This window comes from Callospermophilus lateralis, chromosome 9 (genome assembly GCF_048772815.1).
Source record: "Callospermophilus lateralis isolate mCalLat2 chromosome 9, mCalLat2.hap1, whole genome shotgun sequence".
In the NCBI taxonomy this organism is placed as follows: Eukaryota; Metazoa; Chordata; class Mammalia; order Rodentia; family Sciuridae; genus Callospermophilus; species Callospermophilus lateralis.
The window spans coordinates 22,057,785-22,079,198 of record NC_135313.1 but is presented as its reverse complement, the minus strand read 5'-3'; the positions used below and the strand labels follow the sequence as shown (position 1 = coordinate 22,079,198).

Below are 21,414 nucleotides of genomic sequence, written 5' to 3'. Positions count from 1 at the left end.
ATCACACAGAATACTGCTCTAAAAATTCTCTGCCTTTTCATTCTCCTCATTACAACTTTGACAATCACTGACCTTTCCACTGTCCCCAAAGTTTTGCCTTTGCCAGAATGTCTGATAGCTGGAATCATACAGTATGTGTGGTCTTTTCAAGTTGACTTCTTGTGATTAGTAATATGCATTTACATTCCTCATGTCTTTTCATGACATATAGCTTATTCCTTTTTAGTAGTGAATAATACTCCATTACTTAGATGTACCATAGCTTATTTATTTATTCACTTTGAAGAATATCTTTGTTGCTCCAAATTTGTGTAATTATGAATAAAGCTGCTCTGAACATCTTTAAACTGATTTTTGTGTAAACATATGGTTTCAATACCTTTATGTAAATGCCAACGGGCATGATTTTTTGATTATATGGTAGAACTCTATTTATTTTTGTAAGAAACTACCACACTGTCTGCCAAATGGCTGTGCCAGTTTAGATTTCCATCAGCAATGAATGGGGATTCATTCCTGTTGCTCCACATCTTTACCAACATTTGTTGTTGTCTGTGTTCTGGATATTGACTTTCTAATAGGGATATGGTAGTATCTCATAGTCACTTATTTTGAATTTTCTTAATGACATATGATGTGGATCATAAATTCATATGTTTATTTACCATTTGTATATCTTCTTTGGTGAAGTGTCTGTTAAGGTACTTGGCCCAATTTTATCCAGGTTTTTTTGTTCTTTTGTTCAGTTTTAGAATTTTTTGTATATTTCAAAGAATGGTTCTTTATCACTATTCCTTTTGCAAATACTTTTTTTCCTTGATGCTCATCTTTATTCTCTCAATGGTGTCTTTTGCAAAGCAGAATTTTTTCATTTTAGTGAAGACTTCCAGATTGTTTTTAATACATTATCATATTTAATATCTTCAGTTATCCCCAGGAGCAGGAGTGCATGCCTGTAATTCCAGTGGCTTGGGAGGCTGAGGCAGGAAGATCACAAGTTCAAAATCAACCTCAACAAAAGAAAGGTGCTAAGCAACTCAGTGAGATCCTGTTTCCAAATAAAGTACAAAATAGGACTGGGGATGTGGCCCAGTAATTGAGTGCCCCTGAGTTCAATCCCTGGTACACATCTCCAATCCACAAAAAAAAAAAAAAAAAAAATAACTTCAATTATCACTATTTGGCTTCTATAGGTGCTAACAGAATTACTTAAACTCATTGTTTAGGTACCCAGTTCTAAAATACTTTGTCTATTCTGAGAATAATCAAACATTTTTATTTCTAAATATAAACAATGACTAACAGCAACAATAATGGGCATCTTATTGTATAATTAAAATTCTTGAAACTTTCAGTTTTTATTATTTTCTAAACATTTATAAGAGTAGAAAAATAGTATACTAAAACCACATTCACCCCTCACCCATGTGTAACAATTGTCAACATTTTGTGAATTTTGTTCCATTGATCTCTTCCACTCACATTTTCATGGTTTATATTAAATTTCTGAAAAAATTTCCAAAGAACTTGATTCAAGTTTAAATATTGACTATAGAAAAAATGACATTGTTTATGAAGATAATGACTTCACAAAATAACCTTATCAATTTGCGTGGTTGTTTTAGTAATTTTTTTTTTTTTTTTTTTTTTTTTTTTTTTTTTTTTTGCCATTGTGACTGGAAGAACTGGTGAGAACCACTTTAGGGGAGGAAGAATTTATTTGGGCCTCATGGTCTCAGTTCATAGGTGGCTAAATTCTTTGCCCTCAGCCAGGGGTGAAGCAGAACATCATGGTGGGGAGTGTGGAGGAAAAGCAGCCCAGAACATGAAAGTCAGGAAGCAAAGAGAGAGGTCCCCTCACCACACCCAAACACCTCCAGTGACTTCCAGCAACACCCTGCTTGCAGTTACCACCCAGTTAATCCATTGAAGTGGATTAACATGCTGATTAGGTTTAAGGCTCTCATAACCCAATCATTTTACCTCTGAACTGTCTTTACATTGATTCACACATGATTTTTTAGGGAACACCTCATATCTAAACCAAAACTGAGTATTTGTGTGTATTCTAAATGTAATTTTTATTTTAGAACTAGTTGAGATAATTGTTTTAGTATTCAGAACTCCTTACAGAATCAAATCAAGATCTTTTGAATATGTACAAGATTCTCACTGAAACTAAAAAACATATCAACCTAGATAAAATAGCTCTTTAAAAAGTTTTCTTAAGTTTTCCCCTAAAAATATGAGGACTATTAGGATAGCCTTATAAAAACATGACATGTTCTTATTTTCATAATTATAATGGGTTCCTTTTCTTCTTAATTTAATACAGAAAATTCAATGTAATTTGCTGGGATAGTGTGCCTTTTGAGGTGGTATACCCTGAATATAGTCTATTCAGATATGAATAATGTTAAATATGTGATTATTAATATGTAGTTAATGAAAAAAGCCTGAGTTATGGAATATTTTCCATATTTTAGTTCAAGCTCTTTTATGTTTCTTTGTGACTCTAATTTCCAGTCCTGCCTCCAACTTCCCTATAGTTTTTCCTTGGAATTCTTTTCTTTTCTTTCTTTTTTTTTTTTTTTTTTTTTTTTTTTTTGCATTTTATTAGCCCCATTATAAATCAAGGGACTCCAAACACTGGCAGTCTATTCAACAAAATAATTGTGCTGATTTCTTGAGAAGTCCAGATGAGTTTGTTTGCACAGGAGTCTTTCAAGCAGGCAAGAGGATGAGATGAGATGGAATGTCAAATAGAAATAGAACAAAAGGTAAAGCATTATTTCTGTGGCCTAAAATGTGGCTAGTTTTGCTTGATTTTTTTACTACAAAAATGACTTTGAAGGCTGGGGATATAGCTCAGTTGATAGAGTACTTTCCTCACAAGAACAAGGTCCTGGGTTCAATTCCCAGCACCACAAATGACTTCGAATTGTACATCTGAAATTAGTATCTAAAGTTGACTTTTTTCCCCCATTTCAAGCATCCATTCATTCTACAATAAGAGCATTTTGTTTCCCATTTGAACATTCTCATTGTACACTCTCAAATGTCATGGTGGACTCTCAGTGAGACCCTTCCACCTGCCTGTCACCTTAGTTCGTTCAGAAACAGACCATGATCCATGCAAGAAAATTAGAAGCAACTTTTACCCAATGTGAAACTGTGAGGAAATAGAGGTACTTTTTCTATGTACCTTGGATTTGGGAAGCTATGGTGTGAACCTGATGGAACTGCGAAGTAGAGAGCCTGCCTGCAAGTGAATTTGCACTGTAGAAAGTACAAATTAAAGGCAGGGAGTGGGGAACACATGTGGCACCACTCCAATGTCCTGCATGTTATAAAGACATTCTTAAGACTATTTTTCCCTTTGCCACATTGAGTTGATTTTCTTTTACTTGCTACTAAAAGTGTCCTAACTGATACTTCCTGTATTCAGACAAGTCAGACACTCTATTTTTTTTTCAGAAAAATTACAATGTTAACTTTGCTATTTTTATGCCTCATGTACATATCTAAATCCTGTCTGCCTCATTTCTTTAACCTGAAGTATTCATCAGTGTCCTTAATCTCAAATTGTCTACTAGCTTTCAGCAAAAGCCCATTTTATTCAAGTGGAATGTTAGATGAAGAGATTAAGTGTACCCAGAATTCAAGCAATAATAAATGTTGGCGAGAATGTAGGGGAAAAGGGAAACTCATACATTTGGTGGGACTGCAAATTGGTGCAACCAACTTGGAATGGAACCACCATTCAACCCAGCTATCCCACTCCTCAGTCTATACCCAGATGACTTAAAATCAGCATACTGTAGTGACATAGCCACACCAATGTTTATAGCAGCTAAATTCACAATAGCTAAACTGTGAAACCAACCTAGATCTCCATCAATAGATGAATGGATAAAGAAACTGTGGTATATATACACAATGGACTATTACTCAGCATTAAAAGAGAATAAAGTTATGGCATTTAAAGGTAAACGGAAGGAGTTGGAGAATATTATACTAAGCGAAGTAAGCCAGTCCTAAAACACTAAAGGCCAAATGTTTTCTCGATTAGTGGATACTGATCTATGATGGTGGAGTATATGGAAAGAATGGAGGAACTTTGGATTGGGCAAAGGGGAGGATGGGAATGGGTTATGAGAGTAGAAAAGATGGTGGAATGAGACGGAATCATTACCCTAGGTACATGTATGATTGCACAAATGGTGCATCTCTACACCATGTACAACCAGAGAATTGAAATGTTGCGCTCCGTTTGTATATGATGAATTGAAATGCATTCTGCTGTCATGTACAACTGAGTAGAACAAATAAAAATAATAATAATAATAAAAGAGTAAGAACATATGATTGAGAGATGCTGAAAGTAAACAAACTAGTCACATGTTGCTTTAAGTTGTCCCTGAAATATAAAGCTAGAGGTCATCAAACTATAATATACAGAATGTTACATTTGCAAAGATGATTTTACAGAATTATGAGTTAACCTAAATGTATTGAGCACTCACCTAGCAGCCAAATTAGCTGATCTTCCTGACCTAACTACTGTCATTTCTCTTCAGGCTGTTGGATAGCCAAGTCTTTATGGACAATCTTGAGTGGGCATCCTTGTTCCGCAATAACCCTGTTATCTTTAAAAAGTCACTTAATTTCTCCATGATTCTATCCTTCTCTGTAACATGGCAATGATGCTTCCTTCAAATTTGGTGCTAATGAACTTGTAATAAGTGTAAAATATAAGTAAAAAAGTAGATATTCAGTAAATGGAACCTAGAGGTTTTACCTTTTCTTATCAATCACTTCAAATGATTTTGAAGGTAATGTAGCCACTAGGAGTCAAGCTTGTGTTTCTTCCTCAGCAAATGAATTGTGAAAGATGTGGAATTGAGGACTAATCTCTCTACGATTTCAAGAAGTTTGGTCTTTCTTTAAATTTAGCAGATTATAGCATGTTTAATTAAGTTAGCCACCACAAATTCATACAGAGTTTGACATTAACTTTTCCAGCTATTTTTTTTCTCTGTGGGGAAGGCATCCACTTCAGCTACAATTATGTTCTCACATATTTGCATCATTTTTACTATAAATAATAATAGTGTAGTGACACCGATGTATCACTTAACCACTTTTATCTAACAGACAAAATTTCCCTGGAGTTGGAAAAAATGAAGTTCTAAAACTAAAGATGCAAATACTAACAATTCACCACCTTAATATTAACTAGCAGAAGTTAAGATTATTTTCTTTCCCAATAGACAAACCTCCATATTCAAGAAGCAGGGGTTCCTTTATAATGAAGTTTTTCTTGACACCAGTTTTGGCACTAAGAAAAAAATTCCCCAAATATGAGAGCTCTGACTTTTCAAGTCTTAAAATATGGTAAATTCTAAAAGTGATTTTATTAATTCATAAGATAATAAGTGATTATATTTTAATTAAATTTTTTGGTATAAAACAGATGTCTTTGGCTCTTTCCCTACTCAAGAACAATAGGGAAGAATCCGTATGGTCTGTGGTCTGATCTGAACTACACTTAGCCATAGCTTCTCAGATCCTCAGTAATAAACCAAAACTCTAGTTTCCTCTGACATCAGCAAAAGCTTTTCTGAAATTTTGCAAGGCTCCAGGTGCATAGGGTCCCTGAATAAATACTGTTCCAACACTGATCAGCTGCATAGGTGAAGACCAAGATAGGAAACAGGTCTACAAGGATTTCTTAATGAAAGCAGGTGGCTGTTGATATTCTAAATAGATTCAATAATTAGTTAGAACATTTTTAGGACTTTAGGTGCATCTCACAGAGGATTTCAGTAATATCCAGAAGACAGCTCATGTAGGAAAGCACCTGTTCAAGAATCTATTCATTTATGTTCTCCTAATAAGGGGGAAATATTTTGAAAACTGTACACAGTAAGGCCAAAAGTTTTGTCCCTAGCAAAGGATGCTTAAATTGTTGGAATTATTTACCTGCTGCAGTGTAGATGCTTCTGGGGAATTTCAAAACACCATTGAAGATATGTGAAATGTGATTTAGTTTATTTTGCACCCTACTGTGTGATCAATATAATATTTTCAGAAAAAAAATTTTACTTGGAAATATGAGAGAAATGCCTTCCTAAGAAAGATGTGAATTTTATGTGAAAGACAAAACAACAACAACAACAAAAAAAAAAAAAAAAACAGGTTTTTATGTTGTTTTGTTTCTATGTGTCTATTTAGGGAAAACTTATAAAACTTCTCTGTAGAGAATTCACTTGCTTAATAAATAACATTCCATACCAAGTTAAAGTAATGGTAGATACAGCTTGCTGTATCATTTAAACACATCATGTATTCTAAGTAAAGTCCACATCCTTACTTGACCAAAGTCCTAAAGTAAGACATTGCAGTTTTCCTTGCCCTCTCTCTTATCATTTTTATGAAATTAGCTTCTTCCAACAGAAATTTAAAATGTATTTTTAGGACTATTGTACTCTGTATTTACACTGCAACATCAAATCATCTTCCTTCAAGTAGTGTTACCTACAAGGGAAAAGTTTGGTCCCCTCAGCAAGAGTATACATAATCAAAAATACTGGGAAAGTTTATAAATTGTTACAAGCACTTAGGCAAGTTAAATTTCCAAGTAATATTTTTTCTGAAAATATTATATTGATCAACAGTAGGGTGCAAAATAAACTAAATCACATTTCACATCTTCTTCAGTGGTGTTTTTGAAATTCCGAGTAATGGCCCAGGATGGGCCATTAATGCAAATCCTCAAAATTTAAGTAGTTTCTTGATACTTTTCATTTTGAGGCATCTTTTAAAGAAACAACAGATGCCTCTCCACATGCATTCAAAAAATCAATACAATTAATCAATAACACTCTCCACAGGTAATAAATGCTGAGAAGCATTTCTGCCTATCTGTATTGATTGAGAGAATTGCTTCAAATTGGTTCTGATGTGTATAAAAATCATTTCCTTATTGATCAAAGCCTGTCTTCCCCTTTCTGATATGTTATTTCATATACGGCACTCAATTGTTTTAGTCTCCATTCTTGTATGTTTGTGATAAACAAATTTCTTAAGATCTGTGAGTGAGACTAATTTGAATGAAATATAAAATGAGTGATTTTGTTTCTTTGGGGGAACATAGTTCTTGAAATTTAATCAAAGCATGAACAACCACGAGAAATTTATTCTAATGAGAAATGTAATGATGTATTTCATTCACATTTTCATTACTTATAATAAGCCTTAAAGTTTTGAGGCTACCTCTATTTCTTATGACAGAATTTTGTTCACGCAGATTCCATGAGTCCAGTCCAGAATAATGCTGTCTCTAATGGTATAAATATGCCATTGTAGCCAATTGTGGACTCAAAATATTGCTAGCAAATAATGTTTTGTAACATGTTCAAACATATAAATGAAATCTGAAACATTTTTCCTAATATATGTGTTCACTGTATAGAGTAATAAGAAAATCATGTCTTCTAAATTAATTTTCTAAAGAGAAAGTTGAAGTTTCAACAGATAGAATATTTAGTAAGTCATATTTAAAAGGGCTATATTTACCTTTGACTCAACTAATGTATGTATCCACAGTTGGGTGGCCAACTGGTATTCGGCAACTGCTGCTTCACTGGGGAAATTTGATTGCTCATTGAGAGTCCTCCAAGATAGCTCAGTTCCTGGCTCTCGATATGTTAACCACTGGTGTGAATCATTCCTCCAACAACAAAAATTCAGATTCCTGCCAGCATAATTTCATGGCCAGCATCATGTATGTTTTTATCTGGATGTTCCATTACAAAATGACATGATTCTGACCAGTGAATACAGTGCTATGAAAAGTGTTTCTGAAATACATCTTCTTAAAATATGGCTTCATTAAAAAGTTTCATGCATTGCAGTGAGGTTTGCTTGAATTTTCAGGGGCTAGGAATTGCCACGTTCACAAGTGAGTTTCAATGCCTTTACCTTAGGTAATTTGACTTTATCAAGCTAACAAATTAATTCTTTTCTTATTAATTTTTAAGAAGTATTTCGTGCAAAAACAGATTCAGTTGAAGTATCTCAGCAAAACAAGAACAGTTTTCTTTATAGTAATAATTAGTATAAGAAATTGGGTCAAATATGTCCATTGTATTCACTATTTAGGTAAGACTGAAAGGATAGTTGCGATTTTGAAAGCATAGGCATCTGAAGGATGACATATTCTGGTTTGTTTCCCCTAGAGCAAAAATGAAATGAATTTTCTATAACATCTTAATATAAAACACTTACCTAAAGAAGTGGAGGTATCTTTTCTGCCCACTAAGGCACTTTTGAATCCTGGGAACATTAAATGGGCTCCTCAGGCTCTGAAAGAATAAAGGCAGCCCTTCTAACTCCCTCACTTATTCTCTGACACAAGTTGTGCAATCAGATACTTGGAGTAAAAAAAAAAAAAAAAAAAAAAAAAAAAAAAAAAAGCCAATGGAGTAAAAAAAGGGAATGCAAAATTTTAAACACTTCTTATACTTAAAGAAAAATTAATTTTAAATTATTCCTAGAAGCATGCATACATATATTCAGCTGGAAATTGGAGCTGCCCACAGAAGAGATGTTTACTGAGTCATGTTGCATTTTAGTAAGGGTGGCTTGATCACAGTGGGAGAGACAACGGGAGTCGATCAATAAAAATTCATCCAGAGGTATTGGAGCGTGACGTGGAGAATGGAGCATGAGCTCTGGAGCCACGTGGACCCCAGATTCAAACTCCACCACGTCATGAGCTGCAGGCCTTGGCGAAGTCACTTTAATCTCTCTACACCGCATCTTCCTCTTCTATAAAGCAGAGTATATGCTAGCACTATCCAACAGAAATGTAATGTGGGCCAATATAATTATGAATAGAATAGTAGTTACATTTATAAAAATGTATGTTTATATTAATATATTGTGCATATTTAAAATATGTATAAATCTATTTTAATACATCTCAACATATAATCAATATTAAATTATTAACGAAACATATTACATTTTCATAATAAGTCTTTTAAATCAAGTGAGCATTTGACAATTACAGCACATTTCAATTTGTGCCAGCTGCATTTCAAGTGCTCAATAGCAACACATGCATTGTGCCTATTATAATGGGTGATGCAGGTATATACATGTCCCATAAGCATTGTTGTAAAGATAAAATGAGATAATGCATGTAGAGGAATTATCAGAGTGCTTGGTAAATAATACATTCTAGAACTGATACTTGTGACAACTATTACTGTTATCCACTAAGTATTGATTATGACAATCTGCTCGCTAAACTAGGCAAATGCAAAAACATGACACGAAACCCATCCCTTAGTTAATCAAAGAATATAAGAAAAATACATGGTTAACCATTATTGATGGCATATTATTACCATGTGTGCATTATTAAAATGTAAGAAATGCTCAGGAGAGGAAGATCTGCTACTAGGGATGTCTTATACCAAATGAGTTAAGGAAATAATTTTGAATGGAGATTTAATACTTTTGTTAAAGATATGGCCAGGGATAACTTTCCTTCACTGAAAAGGAAAGTATCACTGGAAAGGAAAGTATCCCACCAGAGGTAATAACAGAAACAAGAATCCAAAGGTAGGGAAATGAAAAATATATTTAAGAAATGAGGGCAAATTGATGAAGAACATAGGGTTCATGTGAGAGGGTACTGAGTGAGTAAATGCAGATTTATATGGGAGTGTCAAGGCATCAGAAATCATGCTGAAAGTCTTGGACACCATCCATTGTCAGAAAGAAATAGCAAAAAGAGTACCAACTTAGGAGCTGAAGCTCTGATTTCAGTCAGATACTGTAACTGGCTCAGAGTGTGTGCTTTCTACCTTGGCCAAGTCATTTCACCTGAGCTCCTTCATTTGTAAAATGAGATGGTTGGTTTAAAACAAAAAACAAAACCCTAAGACTGTCAAGAGATGTAAAGTGCCTCTTTGATGTTGCAGCTGCTGCTTTTGCTATTGATTTGTTTATATTTATGGCATTCTAGGATGGCAGTAACATAATTGAAGAAATACATTATGAAGGAATATAGGTAGATTCAAAAGTAAAAAAAAAACTAATGAAAAAAAGTTCCTTTTGGCAATCATTTCAGTGGGCCCAACATTTTAAAATGAAGATTTTAAAATGGTAGACATAACAGATGGAAATAGGTTTACTACAGAAAATTGATAAAGAAGAATGATCAAACCTGAGTGTAGAGAGAGAAAGAAATTAATGTTTCTACAATTTGGAGTATGGAACACAGAATTAGTATTCATAATAGAAATGGGAGAACTAAGGAGATAATTTGACTGGAGATGTGGGAAGATATGTAAAATTATTTTTTAAATTATCAAGTATGACTTTTAGTAAGGATACTGTTTGCTTTAAAATATATGTATTTAAGGATTAATGGACACACACACACACACACACACATGAATAATGATTCCTGTAAGAACATAAATGTTTTAGTTTCAGAGATTCACAAAGTAATAAAATCAAAACTATGTAAAACAATTATGAGATTACATCAGCATTAAATTTAAGAACTTATTTACCTAGGGAATTCAGTGGTATTCATAGAGAAGCCCCAAAGTGTCACACTTATCTGAATCTTAATTTGTGAAAGAAATGCTAACGCCATTAAATGAACCAAGACTTTTTAAATAATAAGGATTTCATTTCAAATCCAAGCTTGACCTTCTCTGGGTTCATGCTTCATTTACTAAAAGGAGAGAATGTCTACTTCATAAGGGCGAGTGGAAAACATGAAGTAAAAGGTGGAGTTCTAGATACAGAAAAATTGATGGCTACTATTAGCTCTCTCCAATAAACATGAATGCCAAAGAAATGGGCTCCTACCTTTTCCTGTGTTTCCATGAGTATGTCAAGTTCCATAACTATTGAAATTATTGCTATACTAGGCAGCATGCCAAATCCTGGAGGATTTTTCCAAATAAGGAGGCAAGTAAGTATTGAATTTAAGATAACTCAGCTATTCCAGCAGTATGGCTTTCAAATCAAATTGAATTTTCACACATGTATCTACTTAAAGTTCATTAAAAATTCTTTAGATTCTGCAGTCTGTATTTGGGGTAAAAATGGGAGTTCATAACCCACTTGAATCTAATGTATGAAATATGATATGTCAAGAGCTTTGTAATGTTTTGAACAACCAATAAAAAAAGATAAAAAAGTAAAATAAAAAAATAAATAAAAAAATAAAAATAAATTCTTTAGTATAAAAAAGTGCCAATATTTTATTTGCATTCTTTACTATTATTCTTTGTAATTAGCATGGAATAATAAGTTTCCTACTTATGTTTGTTAATCCAGTGGTTATTATACTCAGATAAAATTTTACACTCTATTTTCATGGGTTAACTCATTCTATAAATTTTTGAGGGCTTCTATTGCTGATGGTGTTTAAATTAGTAAGTGCATTCAAATATTTGATTTTTTTATAACAAATCCACTTATGACTGCCTCATTCAAGATATTAGTGGAACTAGTTCCCCTGCAAAAAGTTGCTTGTTGAAACAAAGGATAAAGAAGCTGTTATTAAATACAGTTATGTCTTCCTAGACAAAAGCCCCAAAAACATACATTGGAGAAAATATAGCTCTTCATCAAATGGCGCTGGGAAAACTGGAAATCCATATGTAGCAAAATGCAATTGAATCTCTCTCTCTCTCACCCTGCACAAAACTTAACTCTAAGTGGATCAAGGACCTAAGCATTAGGCCAGAGACCTTGTGCTTACTAGAAGAAAAAGTAAGCCCAACTCTCATGTTGGCTTAGGAACTGACTTCCTCAATAAGATTCTTAAAGCACAAGAAGTAAAATCAAGAATCAATGAATGAGATGACATCAAACTAAAAAGCTTCTTCACAGCAAAGGAACCAATCAAGGATATAAACAGAGATTTACAGACTGAGAGAAATTTTTTTATCACCTATAACTCAGAGCATTATTCTACAGGATATAGAAAGAACTCAAAAAACTTAACACCAAAAACCCAAAACACAAATAAACCAATGAATGGTCAAAGATATATGCAAAAAATATTCAAATTCTAGCAGTTAGAGAAATGCAAATTAAAACTATACTGAGATTTTTATCTCACTTCAGTCAGAATGGCAATTATTAAGAATACACGTAACAATAAATAGTGGTGAGGATGTGGGGAGAAAGGTACTTTCATACATAGTTGGTGGGACTGCAGTTTGGGGCAACCACTAAGGAAAGCAGTATGGATATTCCTCAGAAATCTTGGAATGGTACCACCATTTGACCCAGTTATCCCACTCCTCAAGTTTATACCCAAAGGATTTAAAAACAAACTACTATGTGATGAAGCCACATTAATGTTTATAACAGCTCAACTCACAATGGCCAAGCTATGGAAACAACCTAGAATATCCTTCAGTGGAGGAGGGGTAAAGAAAATGTGGTATATATGAACAGTGGAATGTTACTCAGCCATAAAGAAGAATGAAATTATGGCATTTATGGGTAAATGGATGGAACTAGAAAATATCACGCTAAGTGAAATAAGCCAATCCCAGAAAACCAAAGGCTGAATGTTCTCTCTGATTTGTGGATGCTAACCCAAACCAAGGGAGGTTGGAAAGGGAAATAACAGAAATCCATTGGACTAGACAAAGGGGAATGAAGGGAAGGGAGAGAGGAGAGGAATAGGAAAGACAGTAGAGTTAAGTGGAAATAACGTTCCTTGCCTTGTATTTGAATATATGACCAGGGTAACTCTCCATCATGTACAAGTGTGAGATCCTAACTAGAATAAGTTATACTCTATGTATGTATATTTTGTCAAATACATCCTACTGTCATGTATAACTAAAGGAACACATTAAAATAAAAAAAAAACCCAGTCAAATAATGTGGAAGGTTTAATCAGGTAATTTGGTTTTTCAATTCCAGCAGAAGTTGGAGGGGAGACATTTAAATAAATATAGTGATTGATTTCACAAACAAAAGCAGAATTTGAAAAAAATTTATGCTCAACAGTTAAAAAAAAGAAGCTTTATTAGTTTTATAAAGGTTATAAATTTGTTTGAACTGAGTTTCAAGAGTTCCACTAATAAAGTTTGGCTCTCTTTGTTTTAATTCTAATCCAATGGATTTCTCTTATTCCCCTTCCCAACCTCCCTTGTTTTGGGTTAGCATCCACAAAACAAAGAAAACATTCAACCTTTGGTTTTCTGGGATTGGCTTATTTCACTTAGCATGATAATTTCCAGTTCCATCTACTTATCAGCAAATGCCATAATTTATTTCTTCTTTATGGCTGAGTAACATTTCACTGTGCATATATACCATATTTTCTTCATCCATTCCTTCATTGAAGGACACCTACGTTGTTTCTATAGCTTGGCTATTATTTGTTGAGCCGCTATAAGGTTTGGCTCACTTAATAGCAGAGATTAGGAGAAATTTAGTTCTTACCTTCCAAAGCCAAAGTAAGTTGTTGAATTCATCCAATAAAAATAAACTAAATAGCAGGATATATTATCCTCATTGAACTCTACTGGTCCACAAAAATATTGATTTACTCAATGAGAAATATTCTTAAGTCTTGATATATAAAAATAAGTATTGATTATGAGTGAAGAGGTAGTCATAATCAGACATTGTTGATATATACTGAGTTATTCATATAAAAATAGCAATTACAAAATTAAATTGATCTTATCATCAGATTTTTTTTCTCATTCTGTGAAAAATTTGTGCACCTTAATAAACCCAATGCAAACAAAAGAGAAAAAGTAAGACACTTTTTGGCAAATTTTATTTTTTTTAATCAGTCTTAGTAAACTATACTACTCTTCTTAAAAATCATATATTTTCAGTCATGTCATAACTCTGGAATGTGTATATGCAGACTTTGGTTAATTATTCCTACTAAAATAACACAGTAAATAATTTATGTAGAAATTTCTGTTAAAATAATTTTGTCATATTTTGTTTTTTCCAGGTAATAAAATAAAGTGGAAATAAATATACTTTATAACCTATGTTTTATTATTTTACATTTTTAAGAAGACATACTTTCTTTAAACATGAACATTTTTAATGCAGGTTCTACATGAATTTTTCCAGCACTACTTAAAATTTTATCCCATTATATTTTCATTCTATTGACTTGTTTTAATATAGATAAATATTTAATTCTTCCTAAATTTATCATTAAGACTCTAACATTCAGATGACAAATGATGTGTATTGTGGCTTGTTTTCTTTACCAATCACCACGATATTTTTAAAAAATATTTATTTATTTTTTAGTTGTAGTTGCATACCTTTATTTATATGTGGTGCTGAGGATTGAACCCAGGACCTCACATATGCTAGGCAAGCACTCTACCTACCGCTGAGCCACAACCGCAGCCCCTCACCATGATGTTTTAAAAGAGACCTTATACATTTCCAGAAACACTCTACTTTCTAAAGATGCTACAAATAATCAGGCTGATTTTTTTTTTCTTTTTTTTTTTTTTTAGAGTACCACCTCTCTCACACACCAACTAGATATTAATGTAGTCACTGCCACATCCTGGGAAGCAATTTTGACAATCTTGTAACCTAAGGATTTCAGTTCCCCATTTCCAGCCAAACTGATCTTTAAGTGAGACATTATATGCTATATAATAATCCAATTACTTTAAATAAGGTTGAAGGCAATTGTAAATTTATATTCATTTTAGAAATTAGTTATTATATGTATACATTTTTTTGATTTTTTGAAAATGAGTTCAGGTAAACCTGAAAACCTCACCATAAACTTGCTGATTCAAAATCTGCTCTAGTAAAGACATATTTTTTTTGAAACACCTGAGGCACAGCACTGCTGAATTACATATTCCTATCATTAGGTTCCAGTATTATCATTTTTCTCCATCTTATTGAAAAAAAACTTTCAGAAATTACCCAGAGCCTTCATAAACATTTCCAATTATGATTTTTTTGGACAACAAATGACTTGTATATGTAAACCAAATATTAATGGCTTATAGCTAAATATTTTCCTTTTCCATTATAAGCTTTGATCCTTTTTGGTTTTATTTTGTTTCAAAAATTAAAAAATAATAATAATATTGACTCCCTTCACAGCTATTGTATAAAGATTACAAGAGGGCTGAGGCTATAGCTCAGTGGCAGAGCACTTGCCTAGCACATGTGAGGCACTGGGTTCGATCCTTAGCACTGCATAAAAAATAAATAAATAAAAATAAAGTCAGGCTCTCCATCTACAACTACAAAAAGATTTTTTAAAATAGTACAAGAAAAAAGTTATGTTTTTGATTCCTAGAAAAGTCACAAACAGCAATTGCTACAGAGTGTGGCAAGAAGTGAAAACCATATGTAATGCCTCTGTCAGCAAAGACTTACTAGAAGAGGGTTTATAATAAATATTCACCTCTGCTGCTTTGGACACTCTAATCCATCCTAAGGATCTTTGCTGTGTCAGGCTTTGTTCTAGATGAAGAGGCCCAGTAGTTATAAAGGTTTGCAAATAGGCCATATTTATCATGGTTAGCTTTAAACTTTTAAAATTCTCTTTGTTTCCAAGATATTCATGATGTTTGGGATATAATTTGGAATTAAATATTTCGCTATGGGTTTCATGGTGATACCATTCTAGAATTCATATTATGAAATGGATAAATTCTGTTTCCACAATATGTTACCTACCTAAATCTGTGAAGAAGGTATCATTGATAACCATGCTGTACCTTTTGTGAAAAATAGTGGCTAAAAACCCAGGCTGTGGATTTGAAGTACTTGTACTTATATGTTGGCTCCTTCCATCTCTAAAATGCCATCATGATCTGGTTTCTTAGCTTTCTGTAGCCTCTCCTTCTTCACTCACACGTTGGCATTAATGCTGTTTTCCTTGTCATTAGAATGTTGTAAGAAATGTGTGGGATTATCCACACTGAGCACTAAGTATGATATCTAGCACGTTGAGAGCTTAAAAATTTTTAAACATCATTGCTGAAATGATAACATGTTTTCTATGATTAGATATTCCAGTGGATAGAACTAATGTTCTAGTTATTTATCGTAAATGCTAAACTTATATAAAAACCTTCCATTGACTTCATTTGCCTCTAAGTTCCCTGATAATTTATTACCAGGCTTTTAAAATAAAACTTTTAATTAAAACTAAATTCTTGCTGAGCACGGTGATGCACAACTGTAATCCCAGTGGCTCAGGAGGCTGAGGCAGAAGGATCCCAAGTTCAAAGCTAGTCTCAGCAGCAGTGAGGCACTAAGCAACTCAGTGAGACCCTGTCTCCAAATAAAATACAAAAAAAAAAGGTCTGAGGATGCGGCTCAGTGGTTGAGTGCCTCTGAGTTCAATCCCTGGTACCCTCAAAAAGCAAAAGAAAGCAAAACTGAATTCTTGGTTTGTTTTCACTATGAAGGAATGATTCACTAAAAAGAATATAACATAAAAATTATGGTAATCCCCTGTATTTTATTTAGCTAAAATACATAACAAAAATTTTTATTATTCAAAATTTTTTTGAATTTTAACTTAAAATAAAAATCCCAAGTCATTTTGAAATGGAGATATTTATTTTCACTTCAACTTCAGAGAAAATTTGCTGAGTTCATGAGTATTATCATTTTTAAAGTAAAAATATATATTATTATAGTTTTGAACAATGATTTAGCATAATTTTGATAAATAATTTTAAAGTAGAATACCAATTATACCATATAAATTATTCATGATACATACTTGTAGATATAGATCCTATTTTTCCATAAGTAAAATTTGAAAACTATGCCATTTTAAACTTTTTGACATAGTCATTTGAAGAAGAAAGTTGCCTTGCTTAGCTGCTTTCAATCTCATCTTTTCAGAATGATTTATTAATCACAAATATAAGGAGAATGGCAGAGCACTTTGATGACCTCTGCATATAAAGTAGGCAGAGGATTAAACTTCATTTTCCCATTCTAAAATTTTATAATCTATTCATTGATGTGTCTAAATTTTTACTCAAATTGTTTTTATACAGGCAGGAGCTAGTTTATATTAAATGACTGACATCTAACATAGTAAAATGATAGTCTGCTGAAACACAATTAAATAAAATATAAAGTTCTATTGCTTATAAGATGTGACTGCTTGAAATAAAATCAATCTCCTCCCTCTCTCTCTCTCTCTCTCTCTCTCTCTCTCTCTCTCTCTCTCAGGTCGAGTATTAGCTCAAGCGAGTGGCAATGGGGTTATCCATTTGCTAGATCTTAAATCTGGACAGATTCACAAACTGATGGGCCACGAGAGTGAGGCACACACGGTGGTGTTTTCCCAGGATGGAAGGAGTCTGTTTTCTGGAGGTTCAGACGGCACAATTCGAATGTGGTCTTAATAGTCAGCAGCGTATCCCACTGCAGAGGGCATTCCCTTGAAGACTTAAAAATGCTTCTTGGAGTCCCAAAGCAGTAAATAACTGGTTAAATATGCCACTAGGTAACATTTACAATTTGCTGTAAAGCATGCTTTGGACATGTTTTGTAGTGTTCATACTGTTACCAATAAAATAAAGAAAAAAACTTTTTGCTCATTTATTTGTGTCTGGGTCTTCCCACCAACCCCCCCCCCTCCCTTATTTTGATAAGAATTTAGAAGCAGAGCATCTCTGCTAGGGTTTTGGAAGAAACAGCTTTACAATGACGCCTAATGACAGACTAGATGAATTACAGGAGATTGATTTTTAATGTTAGAGAACAAACTGCAGGAAAACGCGGCTACTTCTTCTTCTTCTTCTTCTTCTTCTTCTTTTTTTTTTTTTTTAAATAAGACCCAAGCTGCAGAAGACTGAAGTTTAATCATGTAGCACAGGGAAAGTCTTTTGTCAACCAAAGGGGCACATAGAATAGGCGAGCATACATTTTCAGGTTCTTTGATAACGATTATGCCTTATCTGTTAATAATAATCAAGTACTGCAGATGGCTTAAATCTAAATGCATCTCTCTTCCGGAACTTTCATTTCTGCAACTCATCCAAGAATGCATTAGGTATAATTATAATTTTTAAATTTTGTATTGTAATTTCAATGCAAATAAGTGTCGCGCACGTAGAATGCTTCCCCCCCTCCTAATGCACGCATCGCTGTATAAAGTGCGACTGCTTAGAGAACACTCTAGCCTGGTCTAAAGAAGCAGCTCGGGGATTTCGACCAAGCTGGTCTCAGAAGCCAGTTGTTGGCGCTGTCCGTGGTGCTGAGGAATTCCCGGCTGCCGGCAGAATGAGCTCCAAATCAGCAGTCTGCAAACTGCTCTCAGTGATGCAGAAACCCAGCTAAAGTTGCTCCTTTCCTTCATGTCCACAGTTAGCATTATCTGGTGTGTAAGAAGGGATTCAAGCAACATATCGTGGACGATGCTGATGGTATTGCCAGTGGAGCGGGCTTTAAGCTACAGTACGCTGTTGCTGTTTGTGATCCTCAGAGCCTAGCCAAATCACCTCTACTGCTGTAGCAAACACTGTGTAAGTGAACTCATGTGTGGAGGAGGCGTAATCAGCCAGGAAATTTCATAGAAGGATCTAAGAAAATGCTAAAAATAAGTTCAACATGATTCTGCTACTGGGGTCTGGATTTCTACAGGACCAGCATTGCTTCTTTCTTTGAATTCTGAAGACAGGTCCAAAGCGTATTTCTTATGTGTGTCTGCTGTGTTTCTCTCTGGAAGGGTGGGAGACTGCTTCTTGACTGTGTTTTGAAATGGGAGGTAGAGAGAATGGATTGCCTTTAGTTCATGCCTGAAAATGTATTCTTTGGGTGATTAAAGAGGAACTGCTTTCCTAAAACATACCTGACCTTTAAGTTCATATTGGTCTTTGACCCCCACCACCACCATTAACCTCCACAGTGACTAGGTAAGTGTATCTTATGATATGAGTTATGTTTGTTTTCTAAAAATATTTATATAGATGCAGTCATTTTAAAGCATATGTAGCAATATGGGGAGGGGTGAAAGTTTAGCTGGGAAGTAATCTTCAGTTTAGCAGTGTTTGCTTTCTTATTAAAAAATCTTCAGATAATCATGTTATTGGTTTCTCTAATGTATTTTTTCTTAATAGTGTCTTAAATTGCACTAGAGCACTCAATTATGAAGAAGGCTTTTAAAAAAAATAGCCTAAGAACTTCATTATATTAAAAAGAAAGCCTTGTATTCTCCATGCAGATTTTAAAATGTATTTCACAAAATAAAAGCATGTTTAATGTTTATATAAAGTAGATATAACACCCCTATTTCTACCTTTTAGTGTACATTTATCATAACCTGACACATTAATGCCTACCTGTGGCTTACAAAGAGATCATTTTCTGTGTCCTTTTGAAGCAGAATCATATGTGTATTTTATATGGCTTATCTTGCATGTATTGACAGATACTCCTGGAGTATTATAAGGACGCATAGAAACTCCCCTTTCTTCCAAGATAAACTTTCTAAATATGTAAGATGTATATAAATGTATCCTCTAATTAGTAAAATATATTTATGCTTTTTAAGATGCTCCTATTATGTTTGTAGCCTCTGTAGTAATTTAGGAGGAAAAAATGCTTTGTCAAAGGGAGCTCCTAGCTTCTCAAGTAGAATTATAGGTTTGCAATTTCTTGTTCTTTCATGACTCATTATTTTTGACATATTTTAAGAGAAATCCATCTTCTTTATCACTACTACCCAAAAGGAATTCTAATGTCAGAGAATTTTAGAAGGAATTCTAATATCAGTTTTCTCTAAAAAAGGGCATGAATATACTACCTTCCATCTTACTATTACTACAATTTGCATATCTAACTTAAAATGCAAATATAGCCTAATAGTTTATGAAGTTGCCTAGCATTATCTTCACCTTATTTAATATTATCATCTGTATATATTGAATAAAATGAGATATTTTACCATTGCTCTTAATATAATGTGAAAATAAACCAATGAGTGACATTTGTAAGTGATTTGAAAATGTCCTATATGCAGTCTTAGTGATATTGTCATGAAGCTGATAGCTTTTTGATAAACACATGAAATATTTCACAACACTTTTCCTTATCTAATATTCCTAAAAATTACAGTTTCCCCAGAGCTTTTGTGTGAATTAGTCACTCTAAGCATTTAAATAAGAGCCCCACTACCAACATTTCCAAGCACTAATATTAAGTGAAGTTTACCAGTCAGGGTCACCATTTAAGAAGGCATATTCTCTATGAATGGCAATGCCTCATTATTATTTAAAGAAACTTCCATAAACAGTTTTTATGGTGGCATCTTTGTGCAAATTGCCTAAATGCAAATATTTTGGACATTTCAAAGGGTTATATTTCCAAGACTGTATGATGATATTTATATATTACATGGAAGTAATTAGTTCAAATGATATTATAAAATTACTAGACTCAAGTTGCTGTAAAAAAAACTTCATGGGCATATCTTTCCTGCCCACTAGGAGCTTACCTCCTGAGTAAAACAAAGATGTGGACAAAAGTACAAATGCATTTGATTTTAACAAATCCTTTTTAATAAATGGATTTTTTCATATTATTATTTTAACTTTTCTTTCTCTTATTCACTGTGAAATAGTTACACTGTTTTTATTATTAGCTATGTTTCCAAGTCCAGATCCATGTTGACTGAAAAAAGTAACTCATGTTCAAATCACTGTATTAATCCAACTATTGATATAACTAAGTAGGAGAGCTTTTATACTGGCTCCATCCCAATTATAACCTACAGTCAACTGTTGGTTTATTCCATTTCTTTTAGAATTCATTACTTTATACTAATCATCTTTTGAGTTTTGATGCAGATGATGATAACATACATTCCTTCTACCATTGACTAGTGCAGTTAAAAGAAAAATAGAGCATGTGAGTTCAAATATTATTGAACTCTTTGTCAGTAGCTCCATATACTCACTTTAAACTTCAGTAAAATCACTTCATATAGTTAGACAAAACCAAACCTTTGAAATTTAAAAGATAAATACAAGGTGAGGGTTTCCATGTAAAATAATTTCGTAAAAGACATATGTTAATGAACACATTGCCAAGGATACATTCCCCAGACTTCGCAATGAAGTATGGATGATTGCATGAACTTAGTCTATTTTAGATCTTAGTATCTTCCAAATTGAACCCAGTCTTACTATCTTTCAAATTGAACCCAAACAATCAATATAAGAACATGGGATTTAGTGAATCTATATTCTCTTTATATATGTCAAATTATTTTTTAAATATTTATTTTCAGCCTACCCCTCTTGTATTCCCATGGAAGGAGCTGAGTATATTTAATAATAGGAGCACACCCAGAAGTCTTTGAGGAGGGGC

At 33.4% G+C, this 21,414-nt stretch overlaps 1 protein-coding gene across 1 annotated transcript in view; it reads left to right on the top strand.

The window, feature by feature from the left end:
* The window catches only part of Spag16 (sperm associated antigen 16), an 895,679-nt gene extending 878,232 nt beyond the window's left edge, over positions 1–17,447 (top strand). The window contains exon 16 of the mRNA XM_076866456.2: positions 17,272–17,447. Coding sequence (XP_076722571.1) covers positions 17,272–17,447 — 176 coding nt within the window. The remainder of the gene's footprint in view (positions 1–17,271) is intronic.
* Positions 17,448–21,414: the final 3,967 nt, after the last annotated feature.